This window comes from Marmota monax, unplaced genomic scaffold (assembly GCF_021218885.2).
Source record: "Marmota monax isolate L192 unplaced genomic scaffold, Marmota_monax_Labrador192_F-V1.1 WCK01_AAM20220418_F8-fsc00061, whole genome shotgun sequence".
Taxonomy (NCBI): Eukaryota; Metazoa; Chordata; class Mammalia; order Rodentia; family Sciuridae; genus Marmota; species Marmota monax.
In genome coordinates, this window is record NW_026695230.1 from 19,830,931 (window position 1) to 19,855,728 (window position 24,798).

The 24,798-nt window shown below is 47.7% G+C and overlaps 1 protein-coding gene across 4 annotated transcripts; it reads left to right on the plus strand.

Annotated features, from left to right (window-relative positions):
• The first annotated feature begins 690 nt into the window (after positions 1-690).
• Apbb1 (amyloid beta precursor protein binding family B member 1) lies at positions 691-24,682 on the plus strand. 4 transcript variants are annotated; one of them, XM_046437923.2, is made up of 14 exons: positions 691-839; positions 7,959-8,687; positions 14,571-14,746; positions 14,849-14,905; positions 14,990-15,075; positions 15,184-15,247; positions 15,645-15,794; positions 16,086-16,213; positions 16,617-16,731; positions 16,876-16,960; positions 17,194-17,277; positions 23,616-23,731; positions 23,847-24,023; positions 24,105-24,682. In XM_046437923.2, exons 2-14 carry the CDS (start codon positions 7,973-7,975, stop codon positions 24,270-24,272), a joined length of 2,121 nt encoding a protein of 706 aa, XP_046293879.1. In that variant the 5' UTR covers positions 691-839; positions 7,959-7,972; the 3' UTR covers positions 24,273-24,682. The 4 variants fall into 4 exon arrangements, with proteins under 4 accessions (XP_046293879.1, XP_046293878.1, XP_058433002.1 ...); XM_046437922.2 differs by lacking the exon at positions 691-839 and adding an exon at positions 1,107-1,237; XM_058577019.1 differs by lacking the exons at positions 691-839; positions 7,959-8,687 and adding an exon at positions 12,916-13,024.
• Positions 24,683-24,798: the final 116 nt, after the last annotated feature.

Genomic DNA, 24,798 nt, shown 5'->3' on the forward strand with positions numbered 1-24,798 from the left:
CATTGGGATGGATGAAGTGGCAGCTGCACCTAGATTGAGGTGTGTGTGTATGTGGGTGTGTGTGTGTCTTGGGGAGGGTTCTTTTTCACCTCAGTGTAACGCCTTAGAAGACTAATAAAAAGAGAAGATTTGGACACCTTTACTTTTAGATGCATCTCCAATCAGTTGTTCAGTGTGTAAAAGATCCAAAAAATTAAACTTCAGCCGTAGGGGAGTAAGCCTTTAGAGAATTTCTATGGGTAGCATTGCCCTTCATTATCCTTGATGGTCTCTAGGTCAGTGATCTGATCACTAGGATCCGCAGTAAACACTGCGCCCCACCATCCCTTCCTTTTTATTTTTCATTCGAATTCTCTTCCTTCTTGTGAATTTCTCCCGGGGAGAAATTTATTATTGACATTTGCGAGGCCTTGTGTCACAGTTTTATGTTCAGCATCAGGAGTAGTTTCCAGTCTGATTTCACCACTAACTGTGACTGCAGGCAAGTCGCTTTACCTTTCTGAATCTCGGTATCTACAGTCTCTGAAAAATAAGAATAAAAACTGTGGCGACTGCACAGGCCTGATTTGAGGATTAACGCACGTATATGGTTGCACATAGAGCCCCGCACAGGGTAAGCGGTCAATAAATACGAGCTATTATTATCACCAGCGCGGTGTCCTCATTGCCTCCCCACCAGCACGTCAGGGAGTGTTGCCGCAAGAGCCGAGCAGGCTGCCTCCCGCGAGCCGCTCCCGGCAGCGCCGCGGCCCCAGCACAGCTACAGCCGCTCCAGCCCCAACCTCGCGGGTGCGTCGCCCTGCGTGGGTGCGGAGCCAGGGCCCTGCGGGGAGCGCAGGGTGAGTCTGTGGCACCATAGGGGAGGGCGGTGCCGCGCTGGCCAGGGGTCCCAGAGGTCCCAGAGGTCCCGGGAAACCCGGTGCAGCCACGTCCGCTGGCCAAGGGGTTTGAGCCGGGGTGCTCACCGAGGGCCGCGCGTCTTACAGGGTGGGGCCCCCGGAAAGCTGCAGCAAGTGCAGCCCCACAGGGGCTCGCGTGCCCGCGCCTGGCCCAAGATGGCGCCCCTCCCCCTCCCCCTCCCCCTCCCCCTCCCCCGCGCGTCTCCGCCGCTCGGGGCGCGGCCCCGCGGCCTGCGCGCTCCTGGGCGGGGGATGTTGTGATGGAGAAGCCGCGGCGCAGCCCGAGCCCCGCAGCCTGAGCCACCTCCGCCACCTGGGCCTGGGGCCTCGCCGCGCAGGTAGGAGCTGCCCCTGCGGGGGCCCAACCCCAGCGGCCGGATCCCGACTCCCAGCAGGCGACCTACCCTGCAGTCCCCTTCCTCGTGGCGGCCCAGGTCTCCTGGCCAGGCCCGAGGCCACCCCAACCCCCCAAGACAGGGCGGACCTCCCACCCGGGCTTCTTCAGACCACCCGCCTTTGCCCCTCTCAGGGTCCGCTTTGGTCCTCACACCACCCGCTCCCCTGATCTTTACCTCTTGCTCCTTGGGACAACTAGGGGGCAAGTGTAGGGGACACGGAGCCAGGGGCTTTGGGGGTGGGGTGGGGGAGGGGAGGTCTAGCGCTGGGAAGGGGACGGGGTGGGGTAGGAAGCAGGCCGCACGGAATCCCGCAGGAGTCCCAGGCCGGGGCTCTGTCAAGCCGCATTCTGTTGCCCTCAGCGACCGAGGGGTGTGCCCTGGGGCCGGCTGTGTCCCCAGCTCAGCCAGGAGGCCTAGCACTGTCAGGAACATTCATTAGGAGCAGTTTTCCCACCTTCGGTTCCGAGGTTAATCCGAACCTATTTTGAATTTGCCTGTGTGTGTCTTGCATTCTGAGCCCCTCCAGCTGTGGTTTCAGCTCTCCACCCTTCAAGGCAAAACCTTATTTATACTTCCTAACTTCCCATTCATTCTTGAAACCACTCCACTCCGTCCTTACACCCACTGAAACTGTCCACACCAAGGTCATCTGAGACCTCCGAGTAGTAAACTCTAGTGGACGCTCTCCTTTGACTCCCTTACCTTTCAGTGTTCAGTTGGCTGTCAGTCCACTCTCCTTGAAACATTTTCCTGTCTTCTCTCCTAGGCATTGTCTGCTGCTTCTCAATCTCCTTTGCTCTCTCCTCTCTTTTATGTTGAGGAGGCTCTTGGTTCTGACTTGAGCTGTCTTCTCTCATTTTGCCCTTCCTCTCTTGGAATTTTATTCCCTCTCAAAAGTTTCAAATGTTATGTATATTCTGATGAATCCAAAATTTATGTATCTGGTACAGACCTGTCTCCTGAAATCCAGACTCATATATCCCACTGTCCTCATGACATCTCTTTGAAATTCCTATAAGAATTCCCAGCCTACAGATCCCAAGTTGATCCCAGTCTTCTAACTCTGTTCTTCCTTCAGCTTTCAGAAATGACTCCTTTCCAGTCAGTTTCCAAGGCTGGAATCCTGGACAACATTCTAGAATAACCTCTCTCCCTTATACCTCTACATCTGATTTCATCAATTTTTGTCATGTTTATTACCTAAATGCTTCTCAAATACATTGTTTACTCCATCCCACTGTTATCAAACATACTCTTGATTGCCACCCTTTTTTCCTTGACAGCTCTAATAGCAGGGCCTCTTGCCTACCTTACCTTAGCTAGTCTCAATATAGCACCCAGAGTGATCTTTTAAAAAAAGCATATGACGTTTACTCATTCAACAAATAGGATTTGAGCACCTAATATACACCAGGCACTGTGTTAGGTACTGAAGATATAATTATAGGCAAAATAGATTGGGTTTATGAAGCTGAAAGGGAAATCAAATAAGTATAACATTACAAATGTAATAAACACAAAGGGAAGCTGTATGGTGCTTTGAGAGCACCCGAAAACAGAAGCTAAGTTGCTTGGGGAATAAGGAGAGAGGGTCAAAAGAATATGATGTTTGAACTAACAGATATAAAGGAGAATTAGGGTTCATTAGGCTAAGAGAGTAGAGGTTGTAGTAAGAGAGTAGAGGAAGAAGCTTCCAGGCAGAAGGGAAATCATACAGAAGAAGAGAATTTCAAAGAGTCAAAACCACTGAGGCTAGAGAGGATAAAAACCAAAGCTGGGGGCAGAAAGGACAAGGTAGGGGTCAGGCTAAGCAGGACTATTTAAACCATGCTAAGAATTTTGACCTTGGGGCTGGGGATGTGGCTCAAGCGGTAGCGCACTCGCCTGGCATGCGCGCGGCCCGGGTTCGATCCTCAGCACCACATACAAACAAAGATGTTGTGTCCGCCGAAAACTAAAAAAAAAAAATAAACATTAAAAAAAAATAAAAAATAAAGGTGAGGGCTGGGGATGCAATTTAAAAAAAAAAAAAGAATTTTGACCTTAAAGTCCTTGACCTTGATTGAATTTTTTGATGGTAGTGAGGTATAGAGTAGATGAAGTCCAGACATTTTTCTCAAAGAGAAAATGACCAGTACTTGGGTGTAGATTGAATATTGGGAATGAGAGGGAAGATTGTATTTCAGATGGTACCCCTACTTCTGATCTGCACAACAGGATGGCTGGTCATATCATTCCACAATCCCAGATCCTGAAAGAGGACCAGTTAGGGGAGAAATGCAAGTGGGAATATTAGTTTGAGCAGTCTTTGAAATATTCAAATGGAGTTGTTGAGTAGAAAGTTAATGTACATGTCTGAAGCTCAGATGAAGAGTCTGAAATGGAGATGTAAATTTGGAAGTCCTCAGTATTTAGAAAGCAACTGAAACTGTGGGCATGAATGAATTCCTGAACTGAAGATGGGATAAGAAAGAGAAAAGGGCAGAAGAACGAGCTTTGAGGAATTCGGCCTGTAATGGCTGGTAGAGGAAGATGAGCCAGCAAAGGAGTCTAAGAAGCCAACAAACAGTAACCAGAAGGGTAGGAAGAAAACTGGGAAATGTAGAGTGTGGGAGCCATGAATGAAAGTTAGATGAGGAGTTCACGGGGTCAAATGCTACTGAGAGTACAACCAAGATGACCAAGTGTCCATTGGATTAAATGACATGGGGTCATGTTGACCTTTGTAGGAGCTGTTACTGAGTCTTTCTAGGAAAGGAAGCTGGATTAACAAGGATAGGGACTGAAGTTGGTGATGTATGTTTGAGGGTGTTCCCCAACTAATGGTTTCCCTTTCCTCTGTAATTAGAAGAGCAGTTGATCTTTGAGAGGAGGGGGAGTTGGTAGGGGTGGTCCAAGGAAAGTTGTGCTCTAGGCTCAGACAGGCTTTCACTGATGCTGGGCTAGAGTAAGTCCCAGGCTTGGTGGTGCTTTTTTCTTCCCCCATCACAACACTCAATCATTTGTTCGATAAATAGGAAGTGCACATAGGTGCCAGATGCTATTCCAGATATTGGCATTTCACTGCATTGTAAGGAGTTGCTCAGTGACTCTTTTCCCCTAGACTGTGAGCTCCTCCAGGGAGGGAACTATTTCTTTATTATTCATCACCCTTCCCTATGCCTAGCTCTGTGCAGGGAATCTAGTAAGCTGTCAGGGTAGAAGACCCCTGACAGAACAAGACTCAGCTTCTACTCCTATGGTCTAATAGTAGCTTTTCTAGGCTTAGTACCACTTCTTTAGTTCCAGTCCATCTTCTTGCCTTGAGCTAGAACCTGTTGGCTCTTTCTATACCTTGAGAGACTCCAGGTCTCAAAGTGGGAGAGGAAAGGTTGAGCTGTGCTCCTTCTTGAAGAAGTCGATCAGTTGGTCTCTTTTTCTTTTTTCTTTTTCAGAAACAGTTCTCACTAAATTGTTGAGTATCTTAAATTGCTGAAGCTGCCTTCAAATTTGCAATCCTCCTGCCTCAGACTCCCAAGTTACTGGGATTACAAGTGTGAGTCACCCTGCCTGGCTAATTGGTCATCTTTTTGACCTCAAAAAGTGAGATGATGATGGCCACACCACCTGGGATGATGTCCAGGCTTTAGCATTTACAGCAGATCTTCCTCATTCCATTCGCAGTACTTTCTGCCCTAGTGACCAGGTTGGTAGGGCTGCCCTGAAGTCAACCTGGCTTTTCACTTTCCTAGCTTCAAAAGGCATGTGCTAAAGAAGTTGGTCCTAGCCTGACCACTGAGAACCTGACTCCTTTCACCATTGCTTCAGAGAAGGGCTTGTCATCCCTCTGACTGTCAGAGTCATGGGTTCTTCCACCTCCTAAAACTTATGGAGATGCCACCTTCAAACAGTCGTAAGACAGAATGTTGGTTTAAGTGAATTTTCCCCTGTCTCCCTTTTCCTGGACTTAGCCTCATTTGTCCAGGACTCCTATGCCATCTGAGCCTCCTCTCAGCGGTCCCTTCATCATTCTGTAGTACCCTCCCTAAGACTGCCTTGCCCGTGTCTACCCTGTGGGACCACACAGGCTTTCTTGGTGTTGATTCCCAGCCAGTTTCAAGCTTCCCGGTTCCTAATTCCTCCCAACCCAGTGTCTGTGTCCTCCATCCTTCCTTTCCTTCCACATGACAGCTCACTCTTGTAGATCTACAGCACTCTCCTTGGTAATCGGAATGCAAAATTTAATAAGACATGGTCTCAGATACTTTTATACCATGTGGTACTGGATGTTATGGGACACAAGAGGGAATAATCACTGGAGGGTGGGGAGAGTACAGGAAAGATTGGTTAGGAGCTGTTTTGAAATGAGCCAAGTTTTGAAATACAAGTAGAGGTTCTCACAAGGGGAGACAGGATTCCAGGCTGAGAGAACGATGTAAACAAAGATCCAGGGCTTTGTTCCATACGTGTGACACATTCCAGAATCTGCCACAGTTTATGTGGCTGGAGTATAAGGTATGTAGGAGGCAGGAAGGAGGAGATCTGAGAGGTCCTGGAGGTTGGCTCACAGGGACTCTCTGGTATCCTGATAATAAGCTCAGACATTATCCTAAAGGCAGTGGTGAGCCCTTTAATTTTTTAAACCAGAGAGTGACACAATCTGGTTTCCATTTTTGGAAGATTACTGTGGTTCTGGGTGGAGGCAGAGCTGTTTTTTTTTTCTTCCTTTATTCCAATGACCATGAGTTTCCTCATTGCCCAGGTGGAGCCACATTGAGCAGATTAACAATTACACGTGAGGCAGACACATTGACAAAAACCGTTTTCCATTTATTCTATTACGTATGCATAGCTTCACCACTAGGATTTGAGGAGCTAGAAACCATGGAAAGGGAAGCTGTGGCTCCTGCCTCAGGACCATGCACCAGTCCTAAAGAGATGGGGGAGCCTGGCTCAGGCAGTATAACACCTGTTCTAAGCATAGGAGGTAGAAAGTATTGGGGCAATGGGGAGTAGGGAAGAGCTCCTTAGTGGAGGAACAGGGAGTTAGGGAACTGAGATAAGAAATTGAGAACAAAACAGAAACAAAGAACTGTGGTGTGTGTTGGGGTGGTCAGTGAGGGGAAATTGTGTTGGGGAAAGGGCAGTCAGTTAGGAGGAGAGAACTCTGTGTGAGGCTGTTGGGGAAGAAGAGTAATAGGTAGGGATGGCTGAAGTCAGGATTGTGGTGAGGGCTTAGGATGGGGAATAATTGGGTTGTGGTTGGTGGGGAGAAGTGAATTGGGAGATGGAGGGAACAGTGAGGGTCCTGGGAGGGCACATTTTATAGTGGGGATCAGAGAAAGAGAATAACAGAGCAGTGGAAGGTCAGGGAGAATGAGAGGGTTCCATGGTGGGGATGTGGTCTGTGAAGGGCTGGTGAGGAGGGCATCTGAACAAGTGGGTAGGGTGGGCTGTTTTTGTAGAATAGAAGATCCTCTTACCTAACAGGCAGAAGTTGAGCCCACTTATTCTCATGGGACACAGAGCAGTACGTGCTACTTACATGGAGGTAGGTGGAGGCATCACCAACCATTTCTAAGACAGAGACATAACCCAAATTTTTTCTGACACTGGCAGAAGAGATGCTAAAATGGGGCCTGGAGGAGATGTGAGGCCAGACTCATACATTCATTCAGCACATTTTTGTTGACTTCCTACTCTGTGCCAGGACTGTTCAGGCACTAAGCATACTGTATTTGTGTGGGTAGGAGCAAGAAAAAATCCTCACCACCATGGAATTTAAATTAGGGTCAAAATTATTTATCATTAAATAAAATAAATACTAAATTAGCATGGGAAAAATGTGGGATTGCTGAGGAGGGGAGTGGTAGTCTGCACAGAAGGGCTCACTGAGGATGTAACATCTGGGCAAAGACCTGAAGGGCTGGAGGGTTTAGGTCAAAGGCTTCTATGGTGACCCAGGCATGGGTCATTTTAATAGCTGTAAGGGGGAACTGGTGCCCAAGGTGAGATTTCATAGAAATAGTCACCAAAATATAACTTTATTTGGCTAAAGGAACCATGAATTGGAACTCAAGTCCCTTTCTCTGTGACCGTCCTTCCTCTGCCATGCTCTGGAGGTTGGCTCTACACTTACTCGCCCTTGCCACACAGGCCCTAGTATAGGGAGGGCTTGGAAGCTGGTTGAGCTCAGAGATTTATAATGATTCAAACATCCTGGGGAGCTCACATTGATGGGGCTTAGGATAGCAGTGTGGCAGGAAGAAAGGGACACTAAGTGTCCAGTGTCCAAAACACACGAGCCAGTCCCATGCCAGCTGTGTCCCTGGCACAGTAAGCTCGGGTTGGATGAGCTGGGGGTGGGGATGCACAGAGAGCCATTGTGTGGAGGCTCTGCTGGTGGCGGTGAGGGCAGAGTAGGCACTGACTGTGCTATCCCAGATGACCAGGGCTGAGGAGTTTGGGGATGCAGTGGGCAACACAGTTGGTCCTGGCCTGTGATGGTGGTGATGGAGCGGGGACCGAAGTTGAGCCCACTTATTCTCATGGGACTCAGAGCAGTATGTGCTGGTCTACTGAGTGTGGAGAGATGAGAGGCAGGGCACAGGTCTGAGACAGAAACAAGGATGTTGCTGTTCTGCCCAGCTGCTCAACATGGTCTCCCTTTCCCACTCCACAGGATCTGCCAAGGCCATGTCTGTTCCATCGTCATTGAGCCAGTCGGCCATTAATGCCAATAGCCACGGAGGCCCTGCACTGAGCCTGCCCCTGCCCTTGCACGCTGCTCACAACCAGCTGCTCAACGCCAAGCTGCAGGCCACAGCTGTGGGACCCAAGGACCTGCGCAGTGCCATGGGGGAGGGTGGTGGGCCTGAGCCAGGCCCTGCCAATGCTAAATGGCTAAAGGAGGGCCAGAACCAGCTCCGGCGGGCTGCCACAGCCCACCGTGACCAGAACCGCAATGTGACCTTGACCCTGGCAGAAGAAGCCAACCAGGAGCCTGAAATGGCACCATTAGGCCCCAAAGGTCTGATGCATCTATACTCTGAGCTGGAGCTCTCAGCCCACAATGCAGCCAACCGAGGGCTTCGAGGACCTGGCCTTATCATCAGCACCCAAGAGCAAGGGCCAGATGAAGGAGAGGAGAAGGCAGCAGGGGAGGCCGAGGAGGATGACGAAGATGAGGATGAGGACGAGGAGGAGGACTTGTCTTCTCCCCCAGGGCTGCCTGAACCCATGGAGAGTGTGGGCCCCCCTGGGCCTCAGATCCTTACAGATGGCCCCCGGGAACACAGCAAGAGTGCCAGCCTTCTATTTGGTATGCGGAACAGTGCAGCCAGTGATGAGGACTCAAGCTGGGCTACCTTATCCCAGGGAAGCCCCTCCTATGGCTCCCCAGAGGACACAGGTACCTTGTAGAATTTGACATGGGAATGTGGGGGGGCATGGGGTCTGAGGTCAGGCTTTACACAGAGGCCAGGGCCAGCCCAGATGTGAGTTGCGGAATCCATGTCCTTGGTCCTCAGTAGTCCTTGCCCAAATTATCTCATCCAGAGAGTGTGTGGACAGTTTGATACCTCTATTGATCCTGTGTGCCATGATGGATGGATCTATTTGTTATGCATGCCATCATGGTTAATATATGGATTAGTCAGTTTATTGGACACTTACTAGGTATTGGGCACTTACTGGCCCTCTGCTCAGCATTATCATATTTAATAGTCACAATAATGCTGTGATGTAGATATTGTATTTATGCCCATATTGCAAATGATGAAAAAGATGCCTGGAAAAGTTTAGTAGTTTTTAGAAGATCACAGAACTGAGATCTAAACCTGGTCTGAATTTAGGCCTGATCTCTCGGTCCTGTGTTACTCTGCCACCAATGCATACAGCAGGAGGCACTGTGGTATGCTTGGCAGCCTGCTGCTTTAGCAGGCTAGGTCTGGAGGGAGCAATCAGTACCTCCACACAGAAGTCTCTTTGGAAAGACTGGCAGTATTTTGTGTTTATGATCCACATGCCTTGTGCAAAGCACCATGGCCATTGCAATGATAGTTTGCCAGAAATAGGATATTGACCAAAAGTTAGGGAAAAAAGGAAGAATTAACTTATGTTATTTTTTTGTGTGTGGTGGGGGATAGATATTAGTATTATAAGATTGATCATTAAGTGTATCACACTTAAATTAGTTGACATTTGCTAATATTTCACAGAGATATGGACAGAGCTGAGGAACAGAGAAGATCACAGACTATATCTACAACCTAGAAATTCTGTGAATGGGAGTAAAGATTAGGGGGGCTGGGCATGGTGGCACATGTCTGTAATTCCAGCAACTCTGGAAGCTAAGGCAGGAGGATTGCAAGTTTGAGGTCAATGTCAGCAATTTAGCAATTGCTATCTCAAAATTAAAAAAAAAACACAAAGATTGGGGATGTAACTCAGTGGCAAAGCACCCTTGGTTTCAATCTCTAGTACCCCACTCCCCAAAAAAGTGGTGGAGTGTTGGGGATGTTAGTGGTAGAGTACCCCTGAGTTTAATCCCTAGTACTGTAAAAAAAAATTAGAAAAATTGGGGGGCTGGGAATGCAGCTCAATGATAGAATGCTTGCCTAGTATGCATGAGGCCCCAGGTTTGATCCCAGTGCAAAAAAAAACAAAAAGGGAAAGACTCCCATTTTCACCAGGCAGTGGACTTCATACCCAGACCCCAAACTGTGGGTCCTTTGCAGGAAACATGCAATTCAGATGAACTTAGAGCGCACCGTTCCCTTTCGAAAAATTTAGTATGGATATTTTGAAGTATATACAAAAAACAGAGATAATAGAATAATGAGCCTGGTTTACCCTTGACCCAGTTTCAATAATTACTAATACATAGTTAATTTTGCTACATGTATGCCCCCACCCACTTCTGGGTCCCAGCCTGTTATTTTGAACAAACAGTTTCATCTGTAAATGTTTGCATATGCATTTCTGCAAGAAAAAAACTCTTTAAAAAATACTACAATTCCAATATCATATCTACAACATTTGAGCAATTCCTTACTATCATCAAATTCTCAGTCAATGTCGGCATTCTCCCTGTTGTATAATAAATGACCCTGCTTTCTAGGAACTTCAGACTGTAAAATCAGTATCCAAATAGGTCTGTGGTTGATGTCTCTTAAAGTTTCTTTTAATCTACAAGTTCCCACTATTTCTCTCCTTATTTTTCAGGTTTGTTTTGTTTTTTTAACTGGAGAAACCATGTTATCTGATGTGGGGTTTTTGGACTTTTCAGACTCATTCCCTGCGGTGGTGTTTAGCATTTTCCTTTTCCCTTAGATTTCATATAAATTAGTAGAAAGTTTCAGAACTTGGATCAGATTCAGATTTGAGGAGTTTTGTTTTGTTTTTGTAAGAACACTTCATAGGTGGCATCGAGTATACCAAAAGCATCTCTTTTTATGAAGTTAGTGGCTTTTGATGGTCATCAATTCCACCCCACACCACCCTGTTCCACTCCCCCTTTTTTTCCAGCACTTGGAATTGAACTCAGGGGTACTCTACCACTGAGCTACATTCCCAGCTCTTTTTATTTTATATTTTGAGACAGGGTCTTGCAAAGTTGCCCAGGCTGACCTCCAATTTGTGATCCTTCCGCTTCAGCCTCCTGAGTATCTGGGATTAGAGGCATGTACCACTGAGCCTGGTACCTACAACCCTTAAGAAGGGACAGCCTTTGTTTCACTCCAGCTGATTATTTTTAGGATTGCGGGTAAAATGTAGTCTCAAAGGAGTCAATTCAAGAGAAACTGAAAATTAGATATTGATATAAAATATCCAAATTTCTAAACATTAGCAACTAATTCTGTTTTTTTTTTTTTTTTCCCCAAAAGCACTGTGTAGGCCACACAGAATCTGAGACTTGTGTCAATCTGCAGGTCACAGGTGACTAACTAGCAAACCTAGGGAGTATGAGTCTTGGCCAAATAGAGGCTTAGTGGCTTCTAGGTGATCACTAGCAGCTGCACTTATCAGCCTGTGGGAGTTGTGGGGTAGAAGTGCTCAAGAACAGGGAATGGTATGCAGGTATGGGCAGAAATCTCAGTAAGGAGGTGGGAGTAGCAAGAGGAGTCTTAAGGATCATGCACTGGTGGAGATTGTGGGTATTGAAGGTAGAAGTGTGGGGACAGTCCCAGCAAGGGGTTGGGTCACTGCTTACTCATGTGATTGTTGCTATGACCATGAAGGCCACAAAGGTTTGAGTTCTTGTAGGAATGGGAATAGGATGGAGCACAAATTATTTTCTCCTTTGCATACTAAGATCTTCACAAAGTTGTTGATGGGATGCCTAAATATATGAATGAGTGAATTAAATGAATGGATGATAAATGAATGAATGAATTTTACTACCTATGTTGGGTTATACCAGGTTCTGTACTTGTCCTAAATGCTGGGAATGTGTACTACACAGGAAATGTGTTCTTACCCTCTTGGCACTCACAGTCCAGTGGAGAGACAGAAGTAGCTTCAATATGTATGATCAGCTGGAATGTTGGGGAAGTGTAGGAGGAATCTTTACCTGCCTGTGTGTGGTGGTGGGGGACAGGGGAGTGGGTCATTTTCAAGAAGTGACTTTTACACTGATATCTGATGGAGGAGTAGATGATTGAGAGGAGGTAGGCTGGGCTTGGGCAGATTGGTGGAAACTATATAGGAAAATGGAAACCAGTTATGAGGATGTTGCAGTAATCCAGGTTAAAAACAACAGCAACAAAAATAATGCTAGTAGTCTGGACTGTGATAGTGATTTGGGATGGAGATTCAATCACTGAATGAGTGATTAAGTAAATCACTGAATCCTGAGCACATGAGTATACCTGACTTAGCTATTAAGGTGTTTATGAATGAACGAAGGAAGAAAGGAAGGAATGAAACATGAATATTTGCATTCATGTGTGGATGCCTGCATGAATTGATGCAGGAAAGTGTACATTCTGGAATTAATGCATGTGTGTGGAAGCAAAGGCCCTGGTGGGTTGTGCTTGGAGAGAGATGTGCCAAGCTCCAGAAGGGCCTCCCAGATGGTCAAGGGGGGAGAAGCTGCCCTCCAGGACAGATCGGAAGGATGAAGCTCTTTGAAGCAGGAAGGTACAGGCTGACAGGGAAGGCAGATGGATTGATGTGTGTGACTCATGAGATGGTGAACTGAACCCAGATTCCAGAAGTGTCTAATCCTCCATAAAGAGGGCTGCCCTAGCACTGTGGAGGGCAGGGGCTCCTAGTTGCTGGTGTTCCTGGAAGGTTTTAGCAGGGAATCCTTGAGTGCAATGGAGGGTCTCTGGGGAGGAACTTGCATTTGATGAGTCTCAGCTGAGTGCCAGAGCCTGATATGGGGATTGGAGAGATAGTGATCACTGCCTAGAAGGCAGATAGATGGGCAAAAAGAGCCCCTCCTCATTGGGCATCTGTGGGCGTATCTCATTCGTAAGCTGAGGATTGTGAAGCACCTTGCACACCTCATGTCAGGTGTGCAAACACTTTGGTGTAACCACACCCACTACCAGCCCCTCTGTGCCTTGTTGCCCAGCATCCTGGGTCTTGAGACTGCCTGTCCCTCAGTGCTGCCTCTTGGACCAGTCAGGATTCCTGGTTTCCCTGGTAACGGGAAGCACGTCAGCAGTCTGGGCGCTCCCAGCCGGTCCTGTGCTGCTGCCGTTGCCGAGGAGACGCTGCAGCCTAGCTGGGCCCTGGAAGGTGAGGGGGGGTGGTGCTGGGAAGCCCCAAGCCCTGCCTCAAGCTTGCTAGGGTCCAGGCCCTCAAGGACCACCCTTGGGTTCAAATTGCTGGGCAGGTTCTAGGCAGGGGAAGGATCCCTGAGGGCCTTGAAGCCACACCCTATTTATGCTGAGAGCTTTAGGCTCTGCAGGGATCTAGGTGGCTGGGGTATTCCCTAGAGGCTGAGCCTCCTGGTGTTCCTAAGATTAGGCTTGATTGTGGCATTGAAGTTACTGCTGAAGGGTAGGATGGAGATTCTGGACTGGGGGAGAGTGGCCAGGGTCAGGAGGAACAGGTATGAGCAGGAAAGGCTAGGGTCTCATGAGACCCCCACTTCCTACTCCCATCCTCACCCCAAAGAGATTCTCTAGTATGGTGGTCTTGGCCCCTCCCTGGTGAGCTCCAGGCGGGGGAGGATCTTGCCTGGCAGACGCTCTGCCCTGGTGAGAAGGGGGTGGGATGAGCTTTTCTCTGCAGCCCAGCACCAGGCTGTGAGCCCAGCTGGCAGGGCTGGAAGGGCTGTGAGGAGGGAGGGTGAAAGCAGGAGGGGCCAGGAATGAGCACCATGTTCTCCCAGGACTTCTTCCTGGCCATCATCCTTCAGGACAGCAGCCCAGGTGAGGGGGTAGCACAGGACTGGGCATGATGAGGGGTGGGGCTGGCACAGAGAGCAGAAGTGGAAGATGCATGAGCTGAGGGGTACCATGGAGGGAGTGGTTAGCTCTGCTGGTGAAGGAGGAGTGTATGTCACAGATGCATGGTATGTATGTATGTACATGACGTATTTGCCTGCATCTACATGTGGCAGGGGTCATGGTATGAGTGTGATGTGGCTGACATGTGTTGTGTCTGAATGGGCATCCACCTATATGTGTGGTATCCACAAATGTGTACAGTTATGGAGATGTAGAATCTGCACACCTGTGTCAGGGGCTAGTATATATAGCTATAGCTATATTTATATATATCACTTCGCAAGTATATGGAGTTGGTGTGTGTATTTGCCCCTGCACACACATATGCACCTGTATGTGATACCTGCTGTCTGTGCTGGTATTTTCTATATTTGGCATACCCTTGTGTTTGTGGATTTATAGGTATGTGCTAGGGTTTGTATATAACATATGTGTGTGTACACATGTATGTGTGCAGGAGCTAGCAGGTGTGTGCACCTTCGTGTACCCCAAGATATGGATATGTATGATGTATAAGAGTTTAATTTGGGTCACCCAGCCTCTCTCTCACTCCCATCCTTCTTTCTTCCCTGCTTTCTTCCTTCTCTCCATGTGTCCACATTAGGCAGTAGCAAAGCTCAGGAGGAGACCTGAGCCATGTTGCCTGCTGGTGGCCCCCCATGAGGTGAATCAATACTGTAGGCTCTAGAAGGAAGCAGGAAACGTGCTGTGCTATAGCCCTTCCCCCACCCCTTATTCTCAAACATGGGGTCTCAGGGAGAGGACTGAGCTTAGGATCTGCTATCTATTTTTTGGATGGACTGACCCTTACCAAGCCTCCCACCTGGCAGATTCCTTCTGGAACCCCAACGCCTTCGAGACGGATTCCGACCTGCCGGCTGGATGGATGAGGGTCCAGGACACCTCAGGGACCTACTATTGGCACATCCCAACAGGGACCACCCAGTGGGAACCCCCTGGACAGGCCTCCCCCTCACAAGGGAACAGTCCCCAAGAGGAGTCCCAGGTAAGGCTCAATGGCCTATTGTTTCTTGACCAGGGATGGAGAGGGTGTGTGATGCTAGAACAGGATGAAAAAACCACTCACTTCTCCCATCCCCTCTCCCAGCTCACCTGGACAGGCTTTGCCCATGGAGAAGGCTTTGAGGATGGAGAGTTTTGGAAGGTAGGTGAGGGGACCTGCTTCACTATAGAGATAGCTGAAGAAGGTACATCATTTTGGTTCTGATTCCTCAATCTCTTTCCCAAGGATGAACCCAGTGAGGAGGCCCCAATGGAACTGGGATTGAAGGACCCTGAGGAGGGGACATTACCCTTCCCAGCTCAGAGCCTCAGGTGAATCACTAGACATAGTGGGCTAGCAATGTGTTGGTCTCTTTGGAAAGGGCTTTGGGATGACTCCACATAGGGGGCACCATGTCAAGTGTTACCATTTGCCTCCAGCCCAGAGCCACTGCCCCAAGAGGAGGAGAAGCTGCCTCCACGGAATGCCAACCCAGGAATCAAGGTTTGTTCCAGACTAGTACGCATTCTTCAGACTGGAACCCCTTGTGTGGTATGCAGGTCATCCCTTCATGCTGTGCTGCGAGGGTATCTTTAGTCTTCATGAAGCTTCCAGGTCCTAAGTTAGGAGTTCTTTTAGTCTTTAGCACAGAGCCTCTTCAGTTTTAATCCAACCAGCCAGTGATCTGCCACAGACCCTTCCAGGCTAGTCTTAGATGCTTCCTTGTACCAGCAGGGGTCTCCCCTGAGCTCTTCCTCTCCTTGACCATAGCCTATGTAAGGGGCTTCTCAGTCTTAGTTCAGAATGCCCTCCCACCTGACAGGAAATTCTGTGTCCTGTGCCCAGGGCATCTCCAGTTTCAGCTCAGACTTTCTACCCCAATCCTCTCTGTGTCTGGCAGTGTTTCGCCGTGCGTTCCCTAGGCTGGGTGGAGATGACTGAGGAGGAGCTGGCTCCAGGACGCAGCAGCGTGGCAGTCAACAATTGCATCCGTCAGCTCTCCTACCACAAAAATAATCTGCATGACCCCATGTCTGGGGGTTGGGGGGAGGTGAGGGCCTGAGCCAGGGAGTTGGTGGTACTGCGGGAGTGTGGGGGAATTGTGGGAGATGGGAGAGCTTACCTGCACAAGGGGGGATTGGGGGAGGCCTGGGGATGATAAAAGAGTTATGGGAGAGAGGACATGTGACCTCTACCAGAGTGAGGCCCGCAGGTGGGTGGACTGACACCAAAGCAAAAACCCCCCAGCTGTGGCTGATGTCTCCTGAGCTGGAAGTGGCAGAAATCAGCTGTCTTCCCAGCTGGGATACTAATGATGAATGTCTGCTTTCTGGGCCTGCAGGGAAAGGATCTGCTATTGCAGCTGGAGGACGAGACGCTAAAGCTGGTGGAACCCCAGAGCCAGGCACTGCTGCACGCCCAGCCCATCATCAGCATTCGCGTGTGGGGCGTTGGGCGGGACAGTGGAAGGTGGGAGCAGGGCCTGGGATTTGAGGGTGGGGTTCATCTATCAGTCCAAGTCCTCCTCCCTAACTCTGTTCTTTGCCTCTCTTGTGCTGCCGGACCCAGGGAGAGGTACTATCCCTATCTGCCATGACCATCCCCACCTCCTTCACCTGGATCAGACACCTTGAAGCACCCTAGCTCCCCTGTTCTGTCCTGCCCCTTCCTTCCCTGCTGTGCTTGACCATTATGCCCTTCCTCAGCATGCTTGCCTGTCTACCCTCCCTCCAGAAGGCAGCACCTACAGGGCACCGTCCAAGGGCAGAAACTATTTTGGAACTGTGATGGGCAGGGAGGATGTGGGTGGGTTGGTGGCCAGGCTCAGCACTTGATGGCTCTGGGAGACACTGAGGTGCCCCTCCCCCAACAGGGACTTTGCCTACGTAGCTCGAGATAAGCTGACCCAGATGCTCAAGTGCCACGTGTTTCGCTGTGAGGCACCTGCCAAGAACATCGCCACCAGCCTGCATGAGATCTGCTCTAAGGCACGGCCCCCCTCCACTCCCTGGACCAGCTGCCACCTTTGCTCTACAAGGGTGTGGGTGGAGTCACTGAGGGGATGGGGGGTTTCATGGCCATGAAGCTCTAATAGACACCCCCCCACTCCTGTCCATTCCTTCCTTCCTCAGATCATGGCCGAACGGCGCAATGCTCGCTGCTTGGTAAATGGACTGTCTCTGGACCACTCTAAACTTGTGGATGTCCCTTTCCAAGGTCAGTGTCACAATCCCACCAGGTCCAGCTCAACTTTGTTGGCAAAGGTGGGGCAACCAAAGAAGAGATTGAGTACTTTGGATCAAATAGTGAAGGGATTTTGGTTAAAGGGAAACAGGGAGAAGTGGAGATGGGGCCTTGGCTTGGCAAATGTCCAGGTTATGCCCTGGTTGTTGGAGATGAGGTCTAAGCAAGGTCTACTATCACAATTGACTCTCCTCTTCTTTCCACAGTGGAATTCCCAGCACCTAAGAATGAATTGGTACAGAAGTTCCAAGTCTATTACCTGGGGAATGTGCCTGTTGCTAAACCTGTTGGTATGTGTGTCCTTTCTACCCAGGGACCATCAACCTGATCCCAGAGCTCTGCCCCTGCCCTTTACCTTCCAGTGCTTCTTCTAGTGGACTTTCCTCACACTTGGTGTCTCCTTGCCCTTCAGAATTCATCCCATCTCCCCATATCTCTGTCTTGGCTGTACCCTGTGACTTACTTATAGCAATTGTCAGCATGCCTTCACTGAGTACCTGTCATGTGACTGATGCTAAGCCAGGCACAGAAGGATATCCCACTCCTACATTCTGTGCAAAAGTTTTTGTGGGTTTGGGGTACAGGTAGTAGGTGACTGAAGATAACAGGTAGCAGTTTGAAGATGGGTTTGGTATTATAGCACCAGCTGTGGGCCGTGAGCATCCAGAGAAAGAAGCAGTAAGCACCATTGGCCCATGTTTTACTGTTGTCAAGTACTTCCTTTTTAGTTGTTATTAGTATAGGGGATTGAACCTAGGGGTGCTTAGCCACTGAGTTACATCCCCAGGCCTTTTTTTTTTTTTTTAATTTTGAGACAAGGTCTTGCTAAGTTGCTTAGGGCCTCACTAAGTTGCTGAGGCTGGCCTTGAACTTGGCAATCCTTCTGCCTCAGCCTCCCAAGTCACTGGAATTATAGGTGTACACCAACACTCTGTTTTCTAGTACTTTCTCATATTATGACATTTAATTTCTGATAATACTATGAAGTTGGGATTATAATTCACACCTCTTTCTAGATAAGAAACTGAGGAGACTATGCTTTAATGGTACCTGTCATTGACTGGTGCTGAGCCAGGCACAGAAGGATATCCAACCCTTGCATTCTGTGCAAAAGCTTTGGTGGGCTTGGGGTACAGGTGGTAGGTTTATTCACTTAACAAATACCTTTGAAGTTTACCATGTGCTAGGCCCTGTATTAGGCACTGGGAGAACAATGGATATAGTCTTGCCTTCATGGAGTTTGCAGGAGGTTACAGTAGAAATACAAGGAACCAAATAATCACATAAATGCAAAGGTAATAATAAATTTATTTATTCTTGGAAAGAAAGTAGCAAGATGTAACAGGAATTTCATCTATTCTGGGGAATCAGAAGAAACTTCCCTGTGAAAGTGACATTTGAACTGAAGTAAATAACATGAATAGAAAACAATGTAGGAAAATGAGATGGAGGTAGGGGCAGGGTAGGGAAAGGCATTCCAGGAAGAATGAACAGTGTGTGTGAGGGTCCAGAGTGGGAGGCATTTTGGTACTTGGAAAGCACTGAAAGAAGGCTAGCAGAGCAAGGCCAGGCTGAGGGCTGGGCAGTGGTCAGGCTGTGAGGAACCTCAGGGACCAGGTGAATGATTTCGTCTTCAGGCTAGGAGGCAGCAAGGAGCCATTTTTGTTAGTTTCCATTACTATAACAAAAACGTGGGATATCAGTTTATAAAGGGAAAAGACTTATTTTGGTTCATTTTCAGAGGTTCTAGCCTATGATCAGTTGGCTCCATTACTTTTAGGCTTGTAGTAAACAACATATCATGCAGGATCATGTGGAAGATTCACTTCATGGTCAGGAAGCAAAGAGAAAGGAAAAAGCCAAGGTCCTATAGTCCTCTTAAAGGGAAAGGGCATGTCCCCAACCTGCAGACCTCATACTAGTCCTGCTTCTTTTCTTTTCTTTTTTTTTTTAATATTTTTTTTTGTAGTTGTAGATGCCTTTATTTTATTTGTTTATTTTTATGTGGTGCTGAGGATTGAACCCATTGTTTCATACATGGGTTCTACCGGAGCTCTGCCACTGAACCCCAGCCCCAGCCCCAGCCCACAGCCCTGCTTCTTAAAGGTACCACAACCTCCCAATAGTGCCATAGGCTGAGGATCAGCCTTTAACACATGGACCTTTAAGGGACACTTTCCAAACCATAACATCATTGAAAAAATTTCAGGAGGGTACTGGACATAAGTAGATTTGTATTTTGTAAAGCTCACTTTGGCTGTACCATGAAGAAAGATGTTAAGAAGTTAGAGATGAGTGTAGGTAGCTCAGTTAGGATGCCCTTGCAGTAGCTGTAGCTAGGTGGTAGAGCTAAAGAGAAGTGTGTGGGCCTACCCTTGGGGCCTTCCAACATTTAATGAATGGGTGGAAGAAGATTACACTTCCAAGGATAGTGAGAGTAGGAAAGAGATGGGAGGGAAAAATAAGGACCGCTTCCCAGAGTGTCTGTGTCAGGTGTTATGTGTCAAATGACACCAAGGAAGAAATAAACGTGAGGTAAATGAATAAACAAATAAAGGATAAATGAACAAGATTTGCCTCAAATTACCCACAGAGCCAAAAATGGTAGTCCTAGAACTCAAACCTTGGCCATCTTTAAATCTCTTCTCTTTCCTTCAAAACATGCTGATTTTAATGACCAAAACCTTACTTGGAAAGAGAGAACCCTTGTTTGAAAAGGTGGGGACTGAGGTTTTGAAGGAAAGCTTGGATTTGTAAAGGAGTAGGTATTCCAGTTGGATTCACTGACAAAAACTTGGAGCTAGAGGTGAGCACAGCATGCTCAAGGAACAGGAGGCTTTGTGTAAACCTTTGCATGTGTTCCCTCCTCCTCACCCTCAACTTCTAACCCCTTTTTGGCTCCTCTAATTAAAGCTATTAGCCTCACTCCCTTGTCTGTTTTTTTTTTTTATACTCTTCAATCTACCACCTTACTCAGCTCTGTAGGTCTGTTCTGGTTAAGGTGGTTTCTAAGCTCACTTCCTGCTTTGTCTATACTCCCTTTTCCGCCCCCTGGTACCAGAGATTGAACCCAGGGCTACTTAACCAATGAACCACATCCCCAGCCCTTTTTATGTTTCATTTTGAGACTGAGTTTCACTAAGTTGCCTAGAGCCTCACTAAGTTGCTGGGACTGGCTTTGAACTTGTGATCCTTCTGTCTCAGCCTCCCAAGTGGCTGGGATTACAAGCATGCACTACCAGGTCAGACTATCTATATTCCCCTTTTAACCTCCCTTTTAACATTGCTTCTTCAGAAGCTGCAGTGTTCATTCATTAATGATTCATTTATTTAGCAAATGATTATTGAGTACCTGATTTACATCAGGTACTATTCCAGGTCTGGGCATACATTAATGAACAAAACTAAAAAAAATCATGTCTTCAAGTAGCTTACATTCTATAGCAAAGGAAGATGGACAATAAAATAAGTAAAGTATATAGTATTTTAGAAATCTACAACTGATATGGAAAAAACAAAACAAGTACAGCTAGATAAGAGAGATTAGGAGTATGAGACTGATGGTGAGGGTGTAGGTTTTAGTCCTGAGTTGTTATCAAATCTGACAGCCTTTTTCTATACCACATTCATTGCTTTTTAAATTTATTTGTTTGTTTATTTTTGTCACTGGGGTTTGAACCCAGTAGTGTTCTACCTCTGAGATATATCTCTAGCCCTTTTTACTTTTCATTTTGAGACAGGATCTTGCTAAATTGCCCAGGCTGACCTTGAACTTGCAATCTTCCTGCCTCAGCTTCCCAAGAAGCTGGGATTACAGTTGTGCACTCTGGCATCCAGCCATTTCCTTGCTTTTGCCACTTCCGTGTCAATATGTTCTGACTCTAAGACTAGGCTCCACCCCCATAATTATCTACATATTCAGCAGTTTGACTTTGATGCCCCTCTCACCTCGGTGAACTTAGAGTTTTCCCATTGCGTTGACCTAAATTCATAGACATCAGACCCCTCTGTCCTGTTTTTGAGGCTCCCTTGCAGTGTGACCTGGTCTATCCACTCCTACCTGTGTGATTACGCTTCTGTAGATTCCTGTGTTACTTGGTTTTACCAGTTAGGTGCGTTTGCCCATGCTGCCTTGAGGGTGACTTAGTCATGCATCTTGAATTCCTTCAGCAGATAAGTTCTGTGTTAGGACTGGGGACTTAGAGAGGAGCCAAACATGCTCTCTATTCTTGAGATGGCCACAGTCCAGTGTGAAAAAAGTTTCCAGCAGTTACAAGGTATTGTAGTAAGAGTTGTCTTAGACTTGTCCTTTCCCTGTTCTGGTGAAGGCTTCCCAGCCAGAACCTGAAAGATGAGAATCTGGAACTCTCAGACAGCCAATGTGGTAATGGCGCTCCAGCAAAGGCTTCTCCCTTCATCACAGTCTGTGTCCCACGAGGGCATCCTCCTCTCTTGCTTTATATTCCCCATCTGCCTATCAGTCCATTTGCCAAGATTAAATGTTAATAAATGCTATATAAGTCATTTGAAGCTCAGAGAGCAGTAAAATTATGAGGCTTGACAGCTCAGATGAGGCCTGTTTTGGAAAGACTTGCACACTTGGGAGAGGAGTTTGGCCTTGATTCAGCCAGAGGTAAGATATGCAAGGCCAAGATTGGAGGAGATTTTCAAGGAAGACATTTATCCGTTGCTTTGTCTTCTGTTCACAAAGCAGCCATGTGGTCTGCTCCCAATAGGAACTTAGAGGCACTGAAAGGGGCATGGACCACAGAGGCTTGTACCTTTTGTGTTGACCCTATATGAAGATGTCTTAGGCCATTTAGTCAGTGCACAAATACAGCTGGGACTGGAACCCATGCCTCTACTGAGCTGTGTACTCCTGGATTGGTTCTTGCTGCATTCAAGCAAAAGTGGGATGCATAAATGGCAGTGTTTAAAAGTAGTTTCAGGTGAAGGAAAACATTGTGTTTTAATGGAATAATGACTTATTTAAAATTCAGATACCTTGCTGGGCATGGTGGTGCATGCCTGTAATCCCAGCAGTTTGGGAGGCTGAGACAGGAAGATCACAAGTTCAAAGCCAGCCTCAGCAAAAGCGAGGCACTAAGCAACTCAGTGAGACCTTGTCTCTAAATAAAATACTAAAAAGGGCTGGGGATGTGGCTTAGTGGTTGAGTTCAATCCCCTGAACCCCAAAACAAACCAAAAAAAAAGTCAAGACACCTTGTTCATTGAGAACACTAGAGAAATTTTTGATATGGGCACAGTGGCACATGCCTGGAATCCCAGCGACTCAGGAGGTTGAGGTATTAGGATCACAAGTTCAGGGCCAGCTTCAGCAACTTAGCAAGACCCTAAGCAATTTAGCAAGATCCTGTCTCAGATATAAAAAATAAAAAGGGCTGGGGTTATGGCTCAGTGGTAAAGCACCCCTGGGTCAATCCTTCATACAAAAAAAAAAAAAAAGGTTTTGAGAAGAACTAAGATTGTGAAAGTCCTTCTTGTTCTGAAAACTAAGAATATAAAGAAGAAAGAGGTAGGGGAAAGGCAGATCCTTATTCCTTTATGTGATTTGTATATATTACCTAGTCTATAAGTTTCAATTTCTTTATCTATAAGGTGGTAATAAAAATACCCTATGTAAGATTATATTGTGGGCATAAATAAGATAATCCATTATAATGATTTAGCACAATGTGATAGAGTAAACCCTCCTTAAATGGATATCTTTTTTTAAAAAAAATTTGTTCCAATTAGTTATACATGAATGGTTATCTTAAAAAAAAAAACAGGCACATAAATCAAAATCCTAGTGACTTATGGGGCTGAGGCAGGAGGATCACAAGTTCAAGACCAGCTTCAGCAATTTGATAAAAACATGTCTCAAAATTAAAAATAAAAAAAGGGCTGGAGGATCTCAATGGTGGAGTGTTGTAGGTTTGACTCCCCAGTACCCCCCACCCCCCCCAAAAAATTTTAAATTTTAAAGTGTGGTTCTTGGGAGTACTGGCCTAGGTGATTTAGAAGTCAAATCCCTCTGTGAAGTAGTACAATATCTGAACATGGGTGAGCACTAAGGGAGTTCGGGTGGGGAGGGCAGAACTTGGGCAGGAGCCTGGGTGCAGTGGCACACACATTTAATCCCAGCAACTTGGGAGGCTGAGGCAGGTAGCAGGTACTTAACCTGCTTAAATTACAGGTCAGCCTGAGCAACTTAATAAGACTCTGTCTCAAAACTCAAAAAGGACTGGGAGTATAGCTTAATGGTAGAGTGTCCTTGGGTTCAGTCCCTAGAAACACACACACACACACACCACACAAGAGCCTTGGGCAATGAGGGGAGCGGGGGCAAGTCAGTTTAGGAGGCTGGAGGAAGAGGCAGAGGCAGTGAAGAAAACAAGCCTAGGATTCAAGATAGGAAAAAAAAAAAACAAAAAACAGGAGAGGGTCAAATTGAGGAAGAGAGCACCAAGAAAGGGACATCTGGACAGCATTGTCCTCAGGGCCATAGGTGGGTTGGTGGAGTGGGGATGGAGCAAGGGCCCCAAGTTTAGTAGGACTGAAGGTCAAGGGCAGAGCTGGGGTATCTTCACCCTTCAGTGGTATTGTTTGTGTCCCTGTCTTCTAGGGGTAGATGTGATTAATGGGGCTCTGGAGTCAGTCCTGTCCTCCAGTACCCGTGAGCAGTGGACCCCAAGTCATGTCAGTGTGGCCCCTGCTACCCTAACTATCTTGCACCAGCAGGTAGGTAAACAGCTGGGGTAGAAGAAGGCCTGGTTGTGCCTTGCCATGGTGGGAATCTAGGGGTGAGGGGAAGAGCCTGAGTCTGTTCCTTTTTAACTGGGTTCCTTCCCTCCAGACAGAGGCAGTTCTAGGCGAGTGTCGGGTACGCTTCCTCTCCTTCCTGGCTGTGGGCAGAGATGTCCACACTTTTGCATTCATCATGGCTGCCGGCCCAGCCTCCTTCTGCTGCCACATGTTCTGGTGCGAGCCTAACGCTGCCAGCCTCTCAGAGGCTGTGCAGGCTGCGTGCATGGTAAGCAAGTGGGGTAGCAGGGTGGTGATGGGACCTTACACGGGGCAGACTGGAAAGTGAGTGCACCTTCTGCCTCTGCAGCTCCGCTACCAGAAGTGTCTGGATGCCCGCTCCCAGACCTCCACCTCCTGCCTCCCAGCACCTCCTGCAGAGTCTGTTGCCAGGCGTGTAGGTTGGACTGTCCGCAGGGGTGTTCAGTCGCTGTGGGGCTCCCTTAAGCCCAAACGTCTTGGGTCCCAGACCCCATGAAGATGCCCCACTCCTCCCTCCACCTGCTCATGTTAGGCCCCAGGGAACTCAAGGGTGTGGGGCAGGAAGGAGCCCTGGATACTATTCTTGAGGTCTCAGGTCCCCCAAAGTTGCCCTTCTTCAGTACCCCTGGGTTCCCTGCCTAAGGGCTGGGGTGGGAAGAGATCTAATCCCTTCAAGGAAATGATAACACTGGATTTAAGACAAGAGGAGCAGGAAGCAAGGCCAGTCCTGGGCTCTCCATCCCCAGTATTTGAGGTGGAACAGGAAGAACTGGTCCAGACCAGGCCCCATCTTAATAAGGCCCAGCAGGGCAGAAGGAGGGGACTGGTCCAGGCATGGATCCCCCTCCCCTGTTCTGTGGGCACCTCTGCTGTACTGATATCACTAATAAAGTCTGTCTGCGCTGCTGTGTGCCTCCCTGTGCCTGTATACACCATTACCCCCTTTACCAATTTCTGTTACAATCTTGTTCTCAAGTTCCTCTTGTCCTGACTGCTTGGAAAGAAGAAATTGGAGCAGCCAT

Coding starts and splice junctions, on each gene's coding strand:
- Apbb1 (XM_046437923.2), top strand. CDS start 7,973: ATGTCTGTTCCATCGTCATTGAGCCAGTCGGCCATTAATGCCAATAGC. Junction 14,747..14,848: donor GTCCCCAAGAGGAGTCCCAG/GTAAGGCTCAAT, acceptor CCCCTCTCCCAG/CTCACCTGGACAGGCTTTGC. Junction 23,732..23,846: donor TAACTATCTTGCACCAGCAG/GTAGGTAAACAG, acceptor CCTTCCCTCCAG/ACAGAGGCAGTTCTAGGCGA.